The sequence below is a fragment of the Lolium rigidum genome, chromosome 2 (genome assembly GCF_022539505.1).
Source record: "Lolium rigidum isolate FL_2022 chromosome 2, APGP_CSIRO_Lrig_0.1, whole genome shotgun sequence".
NCBI lineage: Eukaryota > Viridiplantae > Streptophyta > Magnoliopsida > Poales > Poaceae > Lolium > Lolium rigidum.
Genome location: NC_061509.1, coordinates 61,184,215 through 61,205,456, shown reverse-complemented (window position 1 = coordinate 61,205,456; position 21,242 = coordinate 61,184,215). Strand labels below are relative to the sequence as shown.

At 47.8% G+C, this 21,242-nt stretch overlaps 3 protein-coding genes across 3 annotated transcripts; 2 read left to right on the top strand and 1 right to left on the bottom strand.

The window, feature by feature from the left end:
- Nucleotides 1–5,650: 5,650 nt before the first annotated feature.
- On the top strand, nt 5,651–11,404 carry LOC124691824 (calmodulin-binding protein 60 B-like). Its single transcript, XM_047225098.1, has 8 exons — nt 5,651–5,837; nt 7,176–7,251; nt 7,377–7,435; nt 8,645–9,138; nt 9,213–9,373; nt 9,452–9,655; nt 10,105–10,306; nt 10,519–11,404. The coding sequence occupies exons 1-8, from the start codon at nt 5,749–5,751 to the stop codon at nt 11,106–11,108; spliced, it is 1,875 nt and encodes a 624-aa protein (XP_047081054.1). The 5' UTR covers nt 5,651–5,748; the 3' UTR covers nt 11,109–11,404.
- Nucleotides 11,405–12,490: 1,086 nt separating this feature from the next.
- Nucleotides 12,491–13,944, top strand: LOC124689798 (CASP-like protein 2C4). Its single transcript, XM_047223268.1, has 2 exons — nt 12,491–12,826; nt 13,645–13,944. The coding sequence occupies exons 1-2, from the start codon at nt 12,491–12,493 to the stop codon at nt 13,942–13,944; spliced, it is 636 nt and encodes a 211-aa protein (XP_047079224.1).
- A 1,498-nt stretch (nt 13,945–15,442) lies between these two features.
- LOC124691823 (4-coumarate--CoA ligase 3-like) lies at nt 15,443–20,372 on the bottom strand. The gene is made up of 6 exons (XM_047225097.1): nt 19,608–20,372; nt 18,735–19,088; nt 18,452–18,650; nt 16,295–16,508; nt 16,072–16,174; nt 15,443–15,868 (listed from the first exon to the last, which is right to left on the bottom strand). The coding sequence occupies exons 1-6, from the start codon at nt 20,268–20,270 to the stop codon at nt 15,728–15,730; spliced, it is 1,674 nt and encodes a 557-aa protein (XP_047081053.1). The 5' UTR covers nt 20,271–20,372; the 3' UTR covers nt 15,443–15,727.
- Nucleotides 20,373–21,242: the final 870 nt, after the last annotated feature.

Below are 21,242 nucleotides of genomic sequence, written 5' to 3'. Positions count from 1 at the left end.
AGGCGCAAGCAGTGAGAATCTTCAGAACCAGCCAAAGCGTTCAAAGATACACTTAAGAGTTGTGCTTCTGCCAAGTCCCTCATTTCCATTATATTGAGAATTTCATCAGATAATATCACCGGATCCTCTTGTATTTTCCAGAGCATTGGCAGTGGCCACCATTTTCTTGCCGCACTGATGAGTAGGGTCATAAGGTTAACCGCACTTGTAACATAGGTTGTTCAACTTTCGATATTCTCTGAGCTGCCTCTCTTTCCAGAATTCTCCAGTAGCCCCTTTGTATGCTGGTTTGGAGGGCTCAGTTTTTGATGTCTCGTTGCGAGGTTGATAAGGTGTTCTGTGGCCTTTGGTTTTGTTTTTCCTCTTGAACCTCTTGCTGAACTCGAGCCAACAGGTATGCACGTTCCAATGTTAAAGGTACCTGTGACTCCACCGCTGCTTTGAGTTCTGGCTTCAATCCACGAATGAACTGAGCAATGAAAAATGGCTCATCATAATGAGGGTTGTGCATCGACACTTGATACATCATAGACTGAAATTCACGCTGATAGTCTTCAACAGTTGTTGTCTGTTTCAAAGCCAGCAGGGTTTTCAAGCTTTTCCGTTGGTCATCCGCACCAAACTCAGACTCCACAGCCATGATGAATTGCGGCCATTGCCCCAGTGAGTGACGCTGCTTATAAGCTTGCAGCCACACAACAACATTCCCCTCCATGTGCAATGTCGCGGTAGTGTGCCACAGAGCTGAGTTATTGAAAGCACGAAAATAATCATGACATTTGTCTCACCAGATTCTCGGATGCGTACCGTCGAAGCGAGGGAATGGCATCTTCGGCATCTGAATGCGTCCGCCTGGATCCTGGTTGGAGGGGAATATTCTACCGCCACCACCGCCACCGAACCCAGCACCACCACCACCTGCTCCAGCCGATGGTCTGCTCCCACCGCCACCTGGTCCACCGCCACCACCATCCCTCGATCCGTCGCCGCCCAGAAATCCAGCGCCGCCCGGATCGAGGTCCAACGCCGTGAACACGCCCTTGTCCTTGTTCGCGGTGCTTATCGACGCGCCATTGATGATGATGGAAGTGTCGCGCTCAGGATCCTCGCGCGACGCGCTGCTGTCCCCGATCTTCAATTGGGCGCATAGTGCCTGCAGGATTCGTGCTGTGTCATCATGCTTGGTGTTGCTCGCCGCGATCGCCTCCGCTTGGTGGTTGAGTTGGGCACGCATCTGCTGCTGCGCTGTATCCACTCTAGCCACCATGTCGTGGAGGAGATCCAGGCTCTTCTGGAGCTTGTCGATCGCCGTCGTCGTCTCCGCGGCTGAGTCACCCATTGCATTGAGCATGTACTGGATCTGCAACGACGGCTTGGCGGGCGCCGTGGTGTGCAGCTGCTAGATCGAGCGACCGTCGCGAGGATTTACTGTGCTCAAGACGAAAACCGATCAAGATCGATTCCGCTCAAGCACGACCCGACGGCGGAATGACAACTCAAAATCTAGAGCGCAAAATCACGAAGAACACCCGCACGAGCCACCAGCGAAACGCCCAAATCTGATACCAAATGTTCTATCCCCCTTGCTGCTATGATTGGCAGCGTGAGGATCCAACCACCCTGCAGTGTCTTGCAAGGGAAGAAAGAAGAAACAAAAATGAAAACGAGAGAGAGAGAGGAGATTTCATCTTCGAATTCGTTTCTTCCAACTTGGCTTGTTCAGTTACAAGGCTTCGGCTTATAACATGCCGTGACTCAACCCACACACGCCCTACACTGACAGGAGGGTACCACACACACACTTACCAACTCAACCTAGGCGCCACCAACTATCGCACGGCTAAGATGTTCCCTGGGACATGACACCTGTGGGGCGGGGACGGGCTCAGGGCGCCGGACACCGTATCGGGGCGCGCCGGACAAAAAGCGGCTTTGGAGGACGCGACTGGAAACGTTTTTTTGTCCGGCGCGCTCCAAATCGCTTTGGAGGACGTTTTAGGGGACGCGACTGGAGATGCTCTTAGTTGTAGAAATATTCGTTTTGGAGTGACCTGCTATTGAAATTACGAAACAATTGGTAACTTTAGTACTCTCGGGCATGGCTATCGTCGAAAGATGATAACAAGGATTGGTCGGCGATAAGGTGTCGAGGAGGTTGAGACCAACACCATCGCTAGTAGCGGTTGTGGTGCAGACGGCGAGCCACCGAGCACGGCAACAATTACTTGGCAGCAGTGGGTTGGAAAGAGGATGGAGGCCGGCAGCACTTTACTTATCTTCTTTACTATTAAATTGCTATTGGGCGTTCGTACGTGTACGTCAACCTCGCACGATCGATTGGCATCGCTGAAGAAACGGAACAGCGCAGTCAGCACAATCGAGCCCACTCAATTTAGAATCGAGCCCAGTATACAAGGGACCGGCCCAGTTTGAAATCTGAAGACAATAAGATCAGCATTAGCCCGCAGTACCCCACGCTCCGTCGGAACGGGCCTCCACCGCGGCCTCTCGCATCCAGCCACATCATCCCCGTCATTCCCCGAACCTAAATTAGAGGCGCCGGCGGCCGGCTTGCCTCTGTAGAAGACGGCGGCGAAGGTCCCGCCTTGCTACTGGTATTAGCGGACACACAGGGGAGGCTGCCGTCGGGTCGTTCCTCCCTGATTCACCCACCATCCAACAAATCTGCTACCATGCCTAAGGCAGAGAGAGGTGTACGGGGGAAAGGTGAGGAAGGAAGGAGCAGTAGCGGTGGGGTGTAGGGAAGGGGAGGAGATGTCGACATGTCGACGCCGGGAGGAAGATGGGTGGGTTGTGGCAGATGGAGGGGAAGTGCGGTCGAGGAACCTCGAGACGGAGGGCAGACCGTGAGCGGCTCCACGCGTGGAGCTCAAGCAGACCGCGAGTGCCTCCTCTGCTTTTGCTGCTTCGTTTTCGCTGCACATCTTTGCGTGCGTGCTCTGTTCTAGGCCTCTAGCTGCTGCGTGCTTTGCTGCTACCTGCAGCTTTCGTGTGCGTGTGTTCTGATTGTTAGCTAGCTGGTTTTCTGATGGCCTTCAAAATGTGGTATACTTGTAACAACCTGGCAGCAAGTTTCCAGCTATTTGGATATACAGATTTCAGTGTATTTGTTTTTTTCAGCATTCTACTACTTTTCAAGTTTCAGTATAGGTTAAATATGAAATAAGATGAAAATTTGTATCGTTTAGTAATCTGATATTTTCCCATGGTAAGCATTATAGAATGCCAAGGAAAAAAGTTTGGGGCTGTACATGAGGGTACTTCACTTGGCTTTTCTTTCCAAATTAATAGTTGGTTAGCTGTGAAGTTTGACATCTCAAATAGTTCTGATCATGTACAACGTGAATCTGGCAACTTTGGTATGATGGACGACTAGAACAGGGACTCAGCAACCAGGAAATAGGTTGTGATAGAATACCAGGGGATGAACTGTACAAGGTGATCAAGAATGGAGGCAGAAAAGGCGACTAAGAACAAATGGACAATAATGTTTTCACTTAAATCAGAGGTATAATATTGAATTTCACCTTGCTAATTCAGTTACCTCATAAATTATATAATTGCTTCACTATACATTATCTACTGCAGTACTAGGGCTACACATTTCTCATGTGTATAGATGAAATCAAAAACTACGACTGAATTATTTCATGCTATGATTCAATTCCCTTTTCTCTTTTTTTATGTCAACTTAGTTAGAATTATATGCTAAAGCATTTCTTGCGGCTTATGATCTCTTCTGCCTTCACGTGATTTTCACTGTTATTTGAATTAAATTGCCGTATGATTTTCAATATCACATGTTTCAAGTTGATGTCCTCTGAATTTCTCCATTGCATTGTACAAAACACAGGTCCATCAAGAACTCCATGTCCTTTGGTTTCGATTGACATACATATTAAAAAAATTCCTCCAACTCAAAATCATTTGCTTAACTTTGTCTACATACGAAAATATATTTTGGAACAAAGGGAATTTTAACATTAAAGGGGTCAGTTCTATTTAATGTGCTGCCGTAGCAACGCACGGGTTCAGTGCTAGTGAAAACCTTCTCTGGATACTATTCTAGACGGCTTCACTAAAAATGATTTTTTTTCCAAGTGACCCAACTAAGGGATCGATTTTCACTATCGGGAGATAACGAGAAAAACAAAAGTACTTCTGGAACAAAAGAAGGAAAAGCAGGGGATCCCGCCTACTAAAAAATGAACTATTCCGTATGATTCTTTTTTAGGGGCCAAAAATATATGGGATAAATTATCTTATCCAGCTCCTGCAAAAAAGATCACGCCGACCCACACCGCGCCACGCCGTTTCGTGTAGCTTTGGGCCCTGGACTTTGGCTGGAGTCAGTGTATGTACCTCATCCGTGGGCCCGGAGCCACGTCATCCAATTGGATGGCGACGTCACTGTCCCGTGGGTCCCGCGATGTGCAGCTCCCGCTTTTGCGCTAGTGCGTGCATGGACAAATCATACCCAGCCCTCGTGTCCGCATGTGCTATTTGCAAAAAATATGCTGGTTGGTGTGGTGGCTTTTGCCTATTTGCAATGAAGGGCTCGTAGAATAATCTTTTTACGATTTGAGGCTACGTTTGGGGAGAGTGGATTTTAACCAATTTAGCAAAGGGCCTCCCTGGCCAATTTATGATTTTTTTGTTACAAAACAGCTAAAGCATGAGGCTACATCTTTGTTGCGGTTTGGACGATAAGGACACATTTGTACACCATCTCCTACCAATTAAGAGATAGTTCTTCCACCATGCCAACGTTTTTGTCCTCATCCATTTTCTTGGGCTTTTGTGTATGGTATCATCTCTCATAGACTTTGTTTGAATATTGTTAACCTCCCCATCCAAAAAAAGAAGAAGAAAAGAAGCATCGACAAAACAGAAAAATCCATATTACAACGACACAAAAAATGCTCCCTATTAACTATAAGAGAAGAACGCAAGCCTTACAATTTTTTTCATCATTTCTAGTATTACCAACTAAGAGTTCGTCAGCTACATATCCAAACACCAAACATGTCGAACTCGATATAGAAATGCATGCTCTCCTTCTTCCTCGAGAACTCCATGTCCTTTAGGACGCGGACTAGTGGGCCCAAGATTTTCATCATGCCTAGACGCAATGTAAATCCAGTCAATTTTTTTAAATCAAAATAGGCTATACCGCCGACCGGAAGCTTGGCACGGGCTTAGGGATGGTTGGGGTTCTCCTATGGACATGGACATGATCTTTCTTACTTGTATGCCCTCTTTGCACTAGTCGATGAACTGGTTGCAATTTTTATAGGATAAGATTTTTGTGGTAGAATATGGGATAGAGTATTATTACCAATCACAAATCTTGTACTGATGTGAATCCATTTTCATTTGGGCAAAAACTTGCCCATTGTTTCTTGTGAACCAAACTACCCGGAGAAGAAAACAAAGCAACACGGAGGGGTGATTTGCAAAGAAGCAGCTCTTTGGGCTTTCCAGTGGCCTGTATCTCTATCCTGCGGAGAATCTGCCACCTCCCCGCCGACGCCGACGCCTCCTTGCTTTCTCTCCCCTCCCGTCCTCATCGCGATCCCTTCCGCCCGCCTCCCCGAATCCAGCGCCCAGCCCAGGTGAGCCGGCCGATTGGTTCCTCCCGGCGAGCCGGATTCGCAAAGGCAGAAATCTGACCCGAGTCTCGCTCAATTCGGTGCAGATTCGGCGGGCTAGGGTTCCGTGCCGGCGATGAAGGAGAAGCGCGGGCTCGAAGCACCCGCCGCCGCAGGCGACGGAGGCCCTGACGCTAAGCGGCCGCGGCCCCCGGCTCTGGCTAGGTTTGAACCTCGTGGAGTTTTCAGTACTTGGTCTGTTGTTTGTATAGCTGTGTGAATTTAGTCGTGATCTAGCGGCGATACAGTTAGGGCTCGGAAATCCATGTTCAAAAATTTACTGCTTGTGACTTGGTGCCGTGTAAATTCAACACCAGTTAATATAATCCTTTGATGGATAAATGGAGGTCTTCTATTATTTTGGAGTGACGTTTACGCTTTTAGTTGTTGTGAGATTATACTTTTTAGTTCTACAAAGATTTTAAGCTTGATTTGGCGTGACGTGCTGGGGAAACGGCGGGATTCTTCCTAAATTTGTAGTTAACTGTTGAAGAAAGGACAAGATCCACACGAGTTGCTTTGGGAGAGCACACACGTCGTGACCTATAACAGAAACTCCTGCCCTTATCATTGAAATCAATTTAAGAAAAAAAATAAAACATAGACACTACAAATTCATTGTATGGTCTTGCGGCATGACTACTCTCATCTTAATATAGCGTGTAAAAGGAGTTTGTGCGTCACACACTTAGGGATCGCGCCATAGTCCAGCTCTTTAAGAAAAGTGTTATACATCGTCCAGCATGCTTCCGGAAAAAACCAAATACACCTTTTTTTTGAGCTCGACAGCTTGTTGCCATCTTTAAATCCAGGTTAGTTATTGCGTCCATGCCTTTTCGAATGATGTTTTAGCCTCACACATGATTGAGAAAATACATGAGATTACTGCAGTGTCCATTTTAAATTGCATTCTTTGCTATCTAATTGAACTTGTTTGTTTATTAAACACGCCGATGGCCAACTGACAAGAATCTACCCAATTAATGGCAAGAACCCAACTCTATATGTCATTCAAAGAAAATGATGGAGGTGTATATTTTGTAGGTTATGTTTATAGGCATAACCTTTATACTCTTCTCCTGTTTGTTTTAATAGCCTAAGCATAACATTGTTTAGTGTTACCATATGAACAACAAATGTAGACATTTCCGGTGCATTTACCACGTGCCATGTTCTTGGTTGTGGTCTGTGTTCATGTACTGTTGAATACTTGGCTGTGCTACAGACTACATGGATCATTGTAGGACAACTAGCAAGTATTGTTTTAGCATCTTTTAGTAAATAGTGCATCTCATTTGCCTGCATATAGCTGTAATCGTGATTCTGTCTTGAAATGCTAGAAGACTGAAATGCACTAACATTGTGATATTCTGTTGTGGCCTGTTGAATATAAGTTCAATATTATGTGAATGGTTTAAGCGAACATCTAATTGTTAGTGTTTATCTTTCATCCAGATGATCATTTGATCAGGACAATAGTACTTATTCATTATATTTGTACAGTGTTATTGTTGAAGCACTAAAGGTGGATAGTCTGCAGAGGCTTTGCTCATCACTGGAACCAATTCTCCGTAGAGTGGTAAGAACAAAGAGTGTACATACTAAGTGCAAATATTGTTCACATCTCTTTATGGAATTGCTAAATGTGTATTGGAATTTTGTGTTTCTTTCTTTAGATTGTAATTCCGTATGTCTTGTTTGTAGGTTAGTGAAGAAGTGGAGCGTGCCTTGGGAAAACTTGGTTCTGCTGCAATCACTGGGAGGTATGGTATCAAACCAACAATGAAGCAAATATATTAATTTCTTGGTTAAAAGTCAACATGTTACTTTGTGCGTAAGATTCACCAAAATTTCTGTGTGGTGCTTTGTCCGTGTTACTTGACATGGATATGCCTCTTGTATGATATGTATCAGGTGTATCAGATTATTCTGATTATTTTTGAAATATTGATGCACACTGGTTCATGGCATACTGTCAGGTGGGGCATTCCTTATAGGCGCATCCCACTACGTGACACATACAACCCTCTGCCAGACAACAAAACTCATCGTACAATGTAGGAGTATGCGAGTACCCAAGCCAGTTACCCTTCCCCCTCTTCTCTAGTAACCTCCATCTCCGCCTCCAGTGCAAATTAAAACAGAAAATTGGAGGATACTGGCAGTTTGTTTATCAAATTAGTTGGTATGGGTTCATCGAGAAGAAGGTTCATCTCTTGGTGCAGATGGGGCACAATCTGTTCCGTTATAAACTTTTTTCTTTGTTTCAATCTATAGAAGCCTGTTACAACTTAGACCTGGTTCAGGACTGCAATAACGGCAGTGGGATCTTGTGTGCATAGTTGTTCTAAAATGAATACAAATTGAATGCTTTGTGTGGCATATGTTCCACTTGGAGATTCTATGTTCCTAGTGCCAATTCTAGCCTAAACAAACTACACTGTAGAATAATTCTTAAGTTTTCAAATGTATATATGCACAGTCTAAGGGCGTACCCAGTGCCGAAAGCTCTATTACATTGTGGGGTCTGGGAAGGGAATTTCTAGGCAGTCTACCCCTTGTTTTTTCATGAAAAGAGGCTGATTTGAACCCAGAACCTCCAGAGCACAAGTGGAGATACTCTACCACTGCGCCAGGTCTACCCTTCCAGCGGTATCAGTCTGTTAAGGAAAAATCATGTATCGCCGTATTCCTGTATCCTAGTTTTTCCTAAAATCTTATAGTTGTATACATCCACCATTTAGATGTACTGTTAGAGTTGGGCATAAGAATTAAGAGTGTGGGTGAATTGTCATATTTGCACTTCAATCATTTCCAGGTCCATCTCTTTTCCCCCACCTAGGCATTAAATTACCTATGTGACAAATAAAATTAAGTACATAGTTTGCATACGCTTTGAGGTCTAAAAGGCGAATGACCTTCTTTTGGAACCATCGGATACTAATTATTTGCTACCTATCGCAATAATTCAGGTCTTCTCCAAAGCGAATTGAAGGTCCTGGTGGAAGTAATCTGCAACTCCAGTTCAGGACAAGACTGTCCCTTCCCCTTTTTACCGGAGGAAAAGTTGAAGGGGAGCAGGGTGCCGCAATTCATGTTGTTTTGCTCGATACTGGCACTGGCCGTGTTGTATCTTCTGGACCAGAGTCGTCTGCCAAGCTTGATATTGTTGTTCTAGAAGGTGATTTCAACAATGAAGACGAGGAAGGCTGGACAGGGGAAGAATTCGACAGCCATGTAGTGAAGGAGCGTGAGGGAAAACGACCTATTATAACTGGCGATATACAAGTCACATTGAAAGAAGGTGTTGGCACAATTGGGGAGTTCACGTTCACGGATAACTCTAGCTGGATAAGAAGTAGGAAATTCAGACTTGGTTTGAAAATTGCCTCAGGATTTTGCGAAGGTGTTCGCATCCGCGAGGCAAAAACTGAAGCTTTCATGGTTAAGGACCATAGAGGAGAATGTAAGTCCTCTGCCATGATCATCACGTGCTTCCTCTTGACATATCTCTGAAAACTTTGAATTTCACTTCTTTAGTGTACAAGAAGCACTATCCACCTGCATTGAAGGATGAGGTCTGGAGATTGGAGAAAATAGGGAAGGATGGGTCGTTCCATAAGAGGCTGAACAAATCTGGAATTTTAACAGTTGAAGAATTCCTTAGGCTTGTTGTTCGGGACCCACAGAAGTTGCGCACTGTAAGTTTGTTTCTTTTTCACGTCCTTTCCCTTTGTTGTTATTTTCGTTCTAACTCGTATGCTGTTTTGCTATGGTAGATCCTCGGAAGTGGTATGTCCAACAAGATGTGGGATGCCCTGGTTGAACATGCAAAAACTTGTGTCCTAAGTGGAAAATATTACATATATTACTCTGATGAGAACAGAACTGCTGGTGCTATTTTCAATGACTTATATGCATTCTGCGGGTTGATTTCCGGCGAGCAATTCTATTCATCTGAGAGTCTTGATGATAGCCAAAAGGTTTGTGTTATGGGCATATATTGGATGCATTTGATATCTAATGTTATGTTTGAACTTTAATATTGTTTACATTCATTTTAACATGTCTCAAGACAATGAATTAAACTTGTCCTGTTGTGTAGTTCTGAAAATGGATATGTAGATGGCTGACTTCATCTTATATCACATTGGTCTAGATCTGTCCACAATGATTGTCATGGATCATGTGTACTAACTATTAAATTTCCGGTACTGTTATAGTTTGTTTGACACACCGACTGTTCATTAGGTAAGTTAAACCATCAAGTATAGCCAGTTCATTAAATGTGTTAGAACTTTTTCTGTGCTTGTGTTGACTGCAGCAGTTTCTCTGTAAATAGCTCGCCTGATGAGTATTTTCACCGCTCTAATCAGCAGAAGCATTTTTTAGATAAAGCCTTGAGTGATTAGAATGGTTTTGTTTGGTACAGCTCTTTGCTGATGCATTGGTGAAGAAAGCATATGACAATTGGATGTATGTCATTGAATATGATGGTAAAGCTCTCGTGAATCCTAAATCGAAGAAAAGGGTTGCATCAATTAGTCAAGCTGAGGCTCACGCTCCTCCTCCTCCTCCTCCTGCATATGCGCAGCGCATTTCTTCAACGAGTATGTCAGGCCCATCATCAGCAGGTGAGCAGCACCTAAGTGCTTAGATAAAGTAATTTTTTTATATTTTAATTCAAAACTGGGAAAATAGGATATTGAAACACTGAAGCTCTGCTCGTGGTATAAACATAATAAGCAGATTAACCAAAGAGTGTATGAAGTATATGAATTATGTTACTGTCTCACTGTGGAATAGCAGTCCTTGATAACTATATGTTTTGTTTCATTCATTTCAGGCACAACTGGTTCTATAGGATATGATGGCAACCAGTCAGCAACACAGTTTTCTCAGCTTCAAAGTACACCCGCCAATGTTCCCGCACCATATGATGACACCTTTTCATTTTTGCCGCCTAGCATGTTGATGGGCTCTGTCAACCAAGGAGCTGCCAGCGACGCCATGGGTCTCGAACTGGGCCAGTTGCAACAAGTAATTTCTCAAGGCCAGTCAATTCAGCCAGCAAACATGGGCTACGATGATTGGCATCGAACCCGTGATAACCAGTATGCTGATGACTTCACCGAGGACATCCGCATGAAAAGCCACCAGATGCTGGAGGGCGAAGACATGCAGCAGCTGCTCAGGGTCTTCAATATGGGTGGAGCTTCTAATGGCTTGGCAGATGAAACGTTTGCCTTCCAGTCTTACATGCCATCCCCATTGCCAACCATAGGTTTCGATGGTGAGCCCAGCCGTCCATCTGGCAAGGCTGTTGTTGGGTGGCTCAAGATAAAGGCTGCTATGAGATGGGGAATCTTTGTCAGGAAGAAAGCTGCAGAGAGAAGGGCACAGCTTGTTGAGCTAGAGGATGAAAGCATACCTTAGACGACATGTGCTCACTGTTAGATGTTACTGTTGAAATGTGAAATACCCCCAGCTGCTGCTGCTGCAAACTAGTTCTTTGGTTCACATTATTCAACCGAAACTAGCTTCTGTAAATCTACAGCGGGTAGCTCAGTTATCTTGTAAAAAGAACGTCCCTGTATAATTTCGACATGGATTCTCGTTTAACTTTGTACCCGTTTTTTGGTTAAATTCGTGCAGACTATTACTGTAGAAAACGATGTGAATTAATGTGAAACAGCGTTACGCTGATATGGCTAGAAATCTTTTGTGGTCCAGAACTTGTGGAAGGACGGACACCTTTTGTAAGGTTCAATTATTTTGCTGAACTGGTAGTACATGGGCATTATTATGTTCCTATTAATAGCTAATTTGAACCGACCATAATTTGCCATGTTTGGCCTGGTTCTATCTTGAGAAGTGTTTGTTTGCAATCAGTTATGTCATTCGCTTACCAGAGCCCTATCAACTCAGGAGACGGTCTAGTAAACTGGAAGGCAAATTGAACCAGTGCATATCTTTTCTGTTTCAGTATACTGTACCATAATCATGGCTGGAGCCTGGAGCTGAAGTGGGTGCCTATCGTGTTCGAGGTGGCTCCCGCTTTTATGGTTTCTCGTTGACGCCGGCCTCCATGAATGAGAAGGCTACACAGCACAGGGGCGGAGCTGCATATGCAGGTAACTGTACACTGCCTTGCGCACCATGGTAAAAGAAAAATCCTCAATCTTCATCGTAGCAAGCATATGAGTTCGACCTATTTGCGGTTTAATCCCATGATGAAAATTCAGTAGGACTGACAGTGAGGAAAATTTAAATTCCATATTTGAACTCTCGCATACGTTGAAGTCTCTGAACCAACCATTCAAAAAATAAAAATAAAAGTGTGCACCAGCACTGACAGCAACGATCCATGCTCCACGCTATAAGGGCATGTACAATGGTAGAAAAGGCACACTTTCCCTTATATCGCCACATCATCTAGAGATGACAATAGATATAAGTTATACAATGTGTTATCTCTTATGGTCTTCCCTTGCAATTAATGGTAATCAATTAAAATTGGTAGGAAATTATGTTGCTAAGGGAAGACATGTCGTCTGATGGAGAAAATGCGTTCCCTTCTTTTCTAAGAGATGATCTCTTAGCTAAGGAAGACAACCTTCTCTCCTTCATTCTCTCTCTCCATTAGCAAAATCGGCGTGGCGCTCTACAGGGAAGGGCTGACGTCACCCCATTGTACGTGCCCTAAGCGCGCGCGAGGCCAACGCTTTCCGCGCGCGTCCGTGTCCGACTCTACAGAGCTCAGCTTGGCCAAGTAGCTAGCAGCTCCACCAGCGTAGAGCGCGAGGGGCGTGCGAACGATGGCACCGGCGCTGGCGAGGCTGCAGGCGGCGGCGACGTCGGCGAGGGCGGAGACCCTGCTGCGCGGCGCGTGCGCGGCGACGTCGGCGTCGGCGGCGCTGCTGCTGGGCCTGAGCGCGCAGACCAAGACGGTGCTGTTCGTCCGGAAGAAGGCCGTGCCCAGGGACGTGGAGGCGCTCTGGGTGCTCATCGTCGCCGCCGCCGTGGCCGCGGGGTACCACGCCGCCAGGCTCTTCATGCGCCTCTACTCCAGCAGCCGCTTCGCCGGCGCAGGCAACGACGGCCGCCGGAGCCGCAGCAAGGCCGTCGCGTGGATCTCGTTCCTCCTCGACAAGGTGAGCTAAGCCAAAGCCTGACCAGTGACCATTCAATTCTCGCTTAATCGTGCTTAGTTTCCTGAAAACATGGCCGGGGAGCAGTAGAGTTCCTGAAAAACAGGGGGAGGAAGGTCGGACGCGTGTGCGTGATTGGCCCGGCGCCCAACTGTTTCCATTAATGCGCGCTCAATGGAATTATCGTGAGCTTTGCTTGCCACAGCGACAGGTGAAGGTGTACGTCGCTTTTAGCCAACAGCTAGATGGACGGCTAGCTCATTTCCTGCAACTTGAAATGCAATCGATTTCTGATGAAATTCCGATTCACCTACAAACCTCCCGACTCACCCTCATCTATTTGATAAAGGCTGTGTGCATCTATTTGATGCAGAGGCCGGGTAATACCCATTTCTAAAAAAAAAAAACCTACAAACCTCCCGACTCACCCTCACTGTCGCCACCGCCGTTGACGTGCCTCTCGTCCGTCTTCGACGGCCCGTGCGTGTCCATGTCAGATGGAGTAACTTGGTATGCATCTCGTTCGATCAACTGACGAGGATGAAAGGAGGCGCACTAACTCAGGCGGATGGTTGCAACGGTACGTCGTCTCCGACAGGGCCCTGCTTAACTCGCGCGCGTGACAAGAATCTCCATGGATTGATTGATGGCCGACCGTACGCGCGCGCCAACCGCAGCACATTAACACTCGATCGTCAACCAGTAGCTACCTATTTAAGGCTATATACATATTATCTTGCTCATGAACAAATTTAGCTCAGTTCTCATGTTAGTCTAGCGTGTGGTTAACAACGTTGTGCCCTCCGTGTGAATTTCCGCAGGGCTGCGCGTACGTGGTGTTCGCGAGCAGCGTGGCGGCGCTGCAGGCGTGCTTCGTGGCGCTCATCGGCGTGGAGCCGCTGCAGTGGAGCAAGCTCTGCAACATCTACACGCGCTTCTGCGTGCAGGGCGCCTTCGGCATGGTCTGCGGCCTCGCAGCAGCCGTCGCCATGGCCGTACTATCCGCCTTCTCCGCGCGAGACCTCTTCCGCCTCTACTCGCCGCTCGGCCGCCGCGCGCACACGCAGCACCAGCTGCTGGGACCGGCCACGTCGCCGACCACGGAATTGCAGAAAGCATGAGAAATGCATGATTATTAGGCTCCTTGCGATCTTCGTTTGCCTCGATTTGCTCTTACGGTAGCTAGCAAGGTCTCTGAAACTGGAATATATACATGCATAAAGGGAAAAACAATGTTAAATTATTTCAGGATTTTTTCGCAACAAGATCGAGAGGAACAGGTTTGCCAGTGTGTGAAACCGCGTGTAAGTTTCAATGTTTCATCACGGTCAGTGGGTCATGAACAGAAGCATAACACCTTTTTTTTTAGAACAACAGAAACATAACACCTAAAATAGAGCAAATTTGTGAACAAAATATGGCCACTAGCCGAAATGAGGCCCGGTGTAATATATATCCTTCTTGCATTTAGCAAAGCGGGCCGTGCAGTGTTTATCAAATGGGCCTATCTGTTGCATCGAATTCACGTGCAGCGAGGTCAGTATGGGCCGTGAACGAATGGAGCTTCTACCAGTTCCCTTGGCCTTTCACAATGGTTTTTTTCTTTATCCTACGTATTTTACTGATGTGGCATGTGATTTAAAAGAAATGAGATGGTTGTTTTATCTTAGCTAAAATATATCTCTTGCGGATAAAGAATTTTCTGCACATTTAAGTATAAAAAATGCAGAAGCGCATAAGAATGAATCTTCTTTTTTATAGTACTCTCACATGAGCAATTCACTAAGGTTGTTGTGAGGTTGTGGGCATTGTCGGGTGCTAGGCGAAAGACAATACACGAGGAGATTTTGTAGATCTCTCTCGATTTTCGTCTCATGGAGCTAAATATCACATATAAAGTCAAGCCAATGCGGTCAGTATGAAATGTTACACCAACAAGTGCAGTCTAGATTGCTCATCCCGCTAGTTTCATTAAACTGAATGTTGATGCAGCAATTTCCCGAGGAGCATCGGTATCGCCAGTACTAGGTATATCAGACCCTTCCATATTACCAAACCGAGTGATGACAACAGTCAGTGTCGTGTCCCTCATGGGGACATTGTTTGTGCAGCTAAAACCGCACAAGGGGGCTCATTTGTGGAGCTAGAACCAGCCGGAGGGACCACCGACATGGACCCGGGGTGGTGGTTTCCCCAATTACTTTTGTGTAGATATTTGCTTGGTATCGAGCAGAGTTGGATGCATGTTGCGGGTTTTGGTAGTCCTCTTTTGCGGTGTGTTCGATGGGCTTTCCACACCTCATCGTTCGTTTTGATTCAGAGGAACAGGGGGGCCTTGACGTGTGAAGGGTGGTCGTTTGCCGGGTATATCGGTCTTCACAAGACTCTTGCATATTTTAGTTGTTCGATCAAGGATGATGGGTAACGATGATGACACTTGTAGCTAGCCTTGATAGATGCTCCTCTATTGGCAGTGCGTGTGGAGTCGAGAACTCGAGATTGGTAGCCAGGTCAGTCGATGCCCTTTGACGTGTCATGTTCCATGACAACCTGTGTGGTTATCGATAAACTATTTTCCCTGATTTTCTGTTAATTAAGCTGCAACTTTTACTCTCTTAATAAATGAAATGCGAACTATTTTGCATCGTTTCAAAAAATAAGTAGTGTATACATAGCGCCTTTTGGAAAAAACCCAGCCTTGTTCTTACATGGTCAAAAAATAAAACAACACATCTATTATATCATTTCATTTTATCAACATTACACAAGCAGGGCGAACCAACAAACTGATATCTCCTGCAAGAATAATATGATCATGTACCCTCCCGTAGTTTCTTTCCCCATTTGGTGTGATCTATAACAGCACCATCAGTGACTGCGTTCTGAGAAGCGGAGCGGCGGCCCTTAGCTTCTCGGCGCGGCAACTTCGGTGGGGATGCCAGCGGCGAGCCTGGCTCTCAAGTCCTTCCTTAGGATCTTGCCGGAAGGGTTCTTGGGAATGGAGTCGGTGAAGTAGACCTTGTTGATCCTCTTGTAGAAAACAACCTGCAGTTGCATCATCGAATATCTTAGACGTGACACATGAGCTCTGCAATTGCTCGTGAACAAATGCAAATAATTGACTGGCTGAACATGATTAGCACTAACTGACTACTTATCACATAGTGGCAAACCAGTTGTTCTGAACTTTCTGTACAACAGCAGTTGTTAAGCGTGAGAGCTGTGTTGAAACTTGAGCATTAATTTACCTCCTTTGAGACGAATTGCTTGATCTCATTCTCGGTGATCTCAGATCCTTCGATCCTCTTAATGAAGGCGACCGGGACTTCGCCGCAGAGATCATCCTTCACCCTGAAAGGGAAATAACCAGGAGGAAAATGAGCATTCTTTCTTTCAGCTGAAAAAAAGAGGAAACACGGCACTACAGTTGTAGCCACAAAAAAGGGAAGAGAAATGTAGTATGTGGCTTACCCTACGACGGCGGCGTCCTTGACCTCCGGGTTCGTGAGGAGTAGGGCCTCGAGCTCCGCCGGCGCCACCTGGAAGCCCTTGTACTTGATGATCTCCTTGAGCCTGTCGACGATGAAGATCTCGTCGTCGTCATCCACCAAGCCGATGTCTCCGGTGTGCAGCCAGCCGTCCTTGTCGATGGTGTTCTTGGTCGACTCTGGGTCGTTCAGGTAACCTGCGTGATTCATTCCACGAAGCGGTGCTGGTTAGTTCAGAGAAACCATCGCCATCGTCACAAAATTCTAGTACCCATTAAAACGAACATCTTATTTGGGAGGACAGAGGATTTCCTCCAGAAAAGCACAAATCATTCAGCATTCACGTGGGATACCCAAGGAAGGAGACAGACATTCAGAAACAGCCACCATAACTGAAGTGCAGTTTGCACATGACACTATGACAGCATTCAGTTATTGGAACCTGACCCCCAAACTACATCTGCAGAGGTACACATCGGTCTCAGGTGGGCGGTGCCGACTGCCGACCATCATTCAAGCGCATTCAGACGACGGCTTCAGGTAGGCCAAAGAAACTTACTGAACTGAACCACATGTGGCAGTTCTCGTTTGCTGTTGCTGCAGCATGGATACAATACAAACTGTCTGAAAGTGAACACCTCACATGGGATGAATGAACCCGACATTCTCGGGAGGATCATCCAAAGAGTTGATAGGACAGTGCTCTTTCACGAGAAATGTTAGAATTGACTCGTGACACCAGCTCGATTCTTCTGCTGGCTGGAGTGGAGTTGGTCACCCATTGCATTTGGTCGTTGGTTTGGTTTTATTTGGTACAGTTTGGTTCATTAGTGGTTGTGACACAGATAGATGCATAGGAATCGTTGGCGTGAGTAGCACCTTGACCACGACGGCACGGCCTCTCTGCACTGAAGATGCAGCTGTAGCTGCAGCAACCATCTGACGTGATCTCCACTTCTCACGCCAAGTACACACCAACCGACGACGATTCGTTCTAAGTTTTCAGTACACCTAACAAACTCCCTGACACTACTACTTCAGAGGCTTCATTGCTTTCTACCTCGGCTGTCCAATGCCTGGCAGGGTATTGTATAATACAATTCGTATTCTGGGTTGAGCACTACACGGAGTGTATGGACAAATGAGATACTACTACTTCTGTCAACTGGACATAAAGTAATGCTAGTGACCGGTTCCTCCAACATGCTTGTGCAGTCTCAGCTGTTGGTGCTTCCACTACTGCCATCGATATGCTCACAGCCTGCCAATACCTAAATACTATACTTACTTCTGTTCCTTCACCAAATTTTGGCTCGATTACCTAGCTACTTGCGCATGCCGCATGTGTGAGGTCGTTGGATCTCTTGATCATGTGCGACTTGGATTCTGGAACCTTGCCATGGTGACTGACGCGGTGAGCTGTGTGCAGGCAGACAAGCTGAGAACGTGGATGTATGATTTTCAGGTTGTTAGCAACGTGCGTCGCTGTTTATTTATTCGCTGACAGTATTCTACAGGTTGTAGTCAGTCTGCCGTGCCAACAACCACGCGCCTGCGGCTGCTAGCACGAAAACGTGGAGTGGAGGGGACGGGAAATTCTTTCCCGGTCGATGAACTATCATTAGGAATGGACCAGACCACTAACTAATCAATCAATCAACTTTTTTCTCACCAAGTCTGCAACCACCTAAAAGTGGCCTAACTACACATCCGTTTCACATCCTTTTATTGTGTTTTGTGATGCGTGAAAGGGATTCTGAAGTTGCTAGGAAAATTCAGGTAAAATGGGACAATGTTTTCTCTTTCAGAACAACCGGACCAAATGGGTGTGTGCTCATCCGAGTCCCCGTCGAGAAGCGACGTCGCGTTGGACGACAAACTTGTTGGTGGCCGTCGTTCGGCCTGATCGCACAAGTTAGTCTGCTACATGCCCAAACACTAGGAAGGTTTGTCCACATCGCTCACCGATCGACCGGTAGCTATATGCGCGCGCGACTTTTCTTTCCTTAAGGCAAAATGCGATGTGCCAACGCAAAGCACCAAGTAGAGGTTAACGCCACGACAGGAACCAGCCTATGGAGAGAGACCATCCGATCGAGATGTAGGGGTTTGTTTGCAGATGGAGGGGTGCGGTGCGTACCTATCATGATCTGCTTCCCGCGGACGCAGATCTCGCCAGGCTGGTTCCGGCCGAGGGATGCGCCGGTGTCGGGGTCGACGACCTTGAGCTCGGCGTTGCGGACCACGGTGCCGCACGACCCGGACTTGACCTTGAAGGGCTCCTTGGCGAACGCCAGGCACATGGCCAGCACCGGCCCGGCCTCAGTCATCCCGTAACCCTGCAAAGAACACAGCCTCATCATGTCAGTTAGTGGCAATCGATCACCAAGCTCGTGTACAGCGGCATTGCGCGATCGGCGGACCTGTCCGAGCACGGCGTTGGGGATCTTGGCCATGAAGGCGTCCTGGAGGTCCTTGCCCATGGGCGCGGCGCCGGAGAGCACCATGCGGATGGATGCGAGGTCGTCGGCGGTGACGCGGTCGCTCTTGGCGATCTCCACGACGATCGGGGGCACGAATGGCGCGATGGTGATGCGGTGCGCGCGGACGAGGTCCACCAGCGCGCCGACGTCGAACTTGCGCATGATGACGATGGCGGCGCCGACGCGGAGCCCCGCCAGCAGCACCGTGTGCAGCGAGTAGATGTGGAACAGCGGCAGCAGGCACAGCAGCGCGTCGTCCTTGTTGAAGCACACGTTCGGGTTCGGCCCGTCAACCTGAACATCAATCAGAGTGGTTACTGTTAGAGTGATTTATTTTTTGAAAATGCTGCATGTTGGCGCCAAACGCATCGCCCGCCGAGCACGAATCTTGGCGTCTGGACCAGACCCAGGAAAAGGCACCTGGTTCTGCGGGCCCAACGCGCTGCGAGCCGTGGAACCTACGCATGGAGCACGAGATGCCAAGAATATAACCAGAAATTATTTATGAGCCTGCTTGGCACCCAGAGCTCTGACCAAATGCTCCAAGAAACGCAAGACAATGGTGGGAAAATAATAATCCCAAATGTGTGGGCCCACGGTTAGACGCGTCGATCGTGGACCCACATGTCATCCTGTGCGGCAGCTCAGCTCACCTCAGCTCAGCTGGCTCGGCACCGACAGGTACAGTAGCAGTATAGAAATGCAGTACCAGGCTGGCAGAGGCGTTGACCCCGAAACGGAATGGAAGCAGAGCTCCGAGGAGCAGAGCTCAGGATTCGATCGGAGAAAATGGGGGCAGGCGGGCGAACGTACCAGCTGGGCGACGCTGGTGACGAGGCTGCGGTGGGTGAGCATGACGCCCTTGGGGAGGCCCGTGGTGCCGGAGGAGTACGGCAAGGCGACCACGTCGTCGGGGAGGATCCCGGCCTCCTCCGCCTCGGGCAGCTCCTCGCCGGCGATCAGGTCCGCGAAGTCCACGCACCCGTCGCGCTTCCCGTCGACGGTGACCACGGGCAGCCCCTTCCCGGCCGCGAACTCCAGCACCTTCTCCACGGCGCAGGCCTCCGTGACGATCACCTTGGCGCCCGCCGCCTCCGCCTGGCGGTGGATCTCGTGCGGGGTGTAGAACGGGTTGGCGGTGGTGGTGGCGGCGCCCAGCCGCGCCGCGCCCAGGAAGGAGAAGGCGAACTCCGGGCAGTTGCGGAGCAGGTTCATCACCACGTCGCCCTTGCCCACGCCCATGCGGCGCAGCCCCGCCGCCGCGCGCCGGGTGAGGGTCTCGACCTCTGTGTAGGTGTAGGAGGCGCCCGTCTGGCCGTCGATGATGCAGGGGCGGGATGCCACCTCGGCCATCTTCGCGAAGCAGTAGCTCTGCAGCGTCTGCTCGTTGTTGATCTCGATGTCGGGGAGCTTCGACCGGAACACCGTCTCCGGCACGGCCGCCGCTGCCACTGACTCCTCCGGCACGGAACCCATGGTAATGATCTACGAGCAGCTAGCTAGCTAGGTACCTCACCGGCCGGCGATCGATCGAGAAACGGAGACTAAGGAAATCTTCTTGTAAGGTGGTGGTTAAATTAGTCGTAGGAGATGGCTCGTGCGAGTGCGTGCGCTTGGTTGCTTGATCTCCTGAAGAAGAATGGAGGAAGGGAAGATGGCGGGTGTAATATACGGGGGAAGGAGTCGGGGAGTTGGTGAGTGGGGCCTAGGAGGATGACGCGTGGGGCCAGCATGGCAGTGAGAGTGAGAGGGTTGGTGAGACGGGGAGAGAGTGGCTGGGGTTCGTTGACTGGGGCAGCGGTGCCACGTCGACGTCGTTTACCTACTCTACTCCATGATGATGATCGGCGTGCAGCTCGATGGGCTTGGCCAGCCGTTCGACGGAATGCTCCTCGATCGCATTGGCCGCTCATTCGTGCGCCGGGGTTGGTGACGATGGTTGCTGCAGAAAGTCATGCCCAAACCTGATTCAGATACATGTGTCACCACCTTCAAGGTTGTATTTTGAATTACACCATCGCAGGTGAAGGAGGTTGGTACAATTTTAAGGTTCAATTTCCTGGTATTTTTGGGGTCAGGTTTGTTGATCTTGTGGTCTACGGTGGTTGTTCCATGTCCCCCAAGTCATGCCCAAACCTGCTCAGATAGATGTGTCACCTGCGGCAGGCCTGATTCCATATCTGGTGAAGGAGAGGGACATAGCTAAGGTTGGCACAACTTTCATGCTAGACTTGCTGGTATTTCTGGGGTCAAATTTGTTGATTTTTTGGTCTACGGTGATTGCTCCATTTGACAACCTTGCCTTACTTAGTCTTTGACAAAAGAATTTCAAATGTGTACACGGAGAAAAGTGTCTTTTTCAAAGGACCAAAGTTCCATAGTTTTTCCTGGCCAACAACAAACATTTTTATATGAGCTTCTAGATTCGGTTAAGTTAAACTATGTATG

Coding starts and splice junctions, on each gene's coding strand:
- LOC124691824 (XM_047225098.1), top strand. CDS start 5,749: ATGAAGGAGAAGCGCGGGCTCGAAGCACCCGCCGCCGCAGGCGACGGA. Junction 7,252..7,376: donor AACCAATTCTCCGTAGAGTG/GTAAGAACAAAG, acceptor TCTTGTTTGTAG/GTTAGTGAAGAAGTGGAGCG. Junction 10,307..10,518: donor GTCAGGCCCATCATCAGCAG/GTGAGCAGCACC, acceptor CATTCATTTCAG/GCACAACTGGTTCTATAGGA.
- LOC124689798 (XM_047223268.1), top strand. CDS start 12,491: ATGGCACCGGCGCTGGCGAGGCTGCAGGCGGCGGCGACGTCGGCGAGG. Junction 12,827..13,644: donor TCTCGTTCCTCCTCGACAAG/GTGAGCTAAGCC, acceptor GAATTTCCGCAG/GGCTGCGCGTACGTGGTGTT.
- LOC124691823 (XM_047225097.1), bottom strand. CDS start 20,270: ATGGGTTCCGTGCCGGAGGAGTCAGTGGCAGCGGCGGCCGTGCCGGAG. Junction 18,651..18,734: donor CCAACGCCGTGCTCGGACAG/GTCCGCCGATCG, acceptor TGTTCTTTGCAG/GGTTACGGGATGACTGAGGC. Junction 16,175..16,294: donor AAGGACGCCGCCGTCGTAGG/GTAAGCCACATA, acceptor TTTCCCTTTCAG/GGTGAAGGATGATCTCTGCG.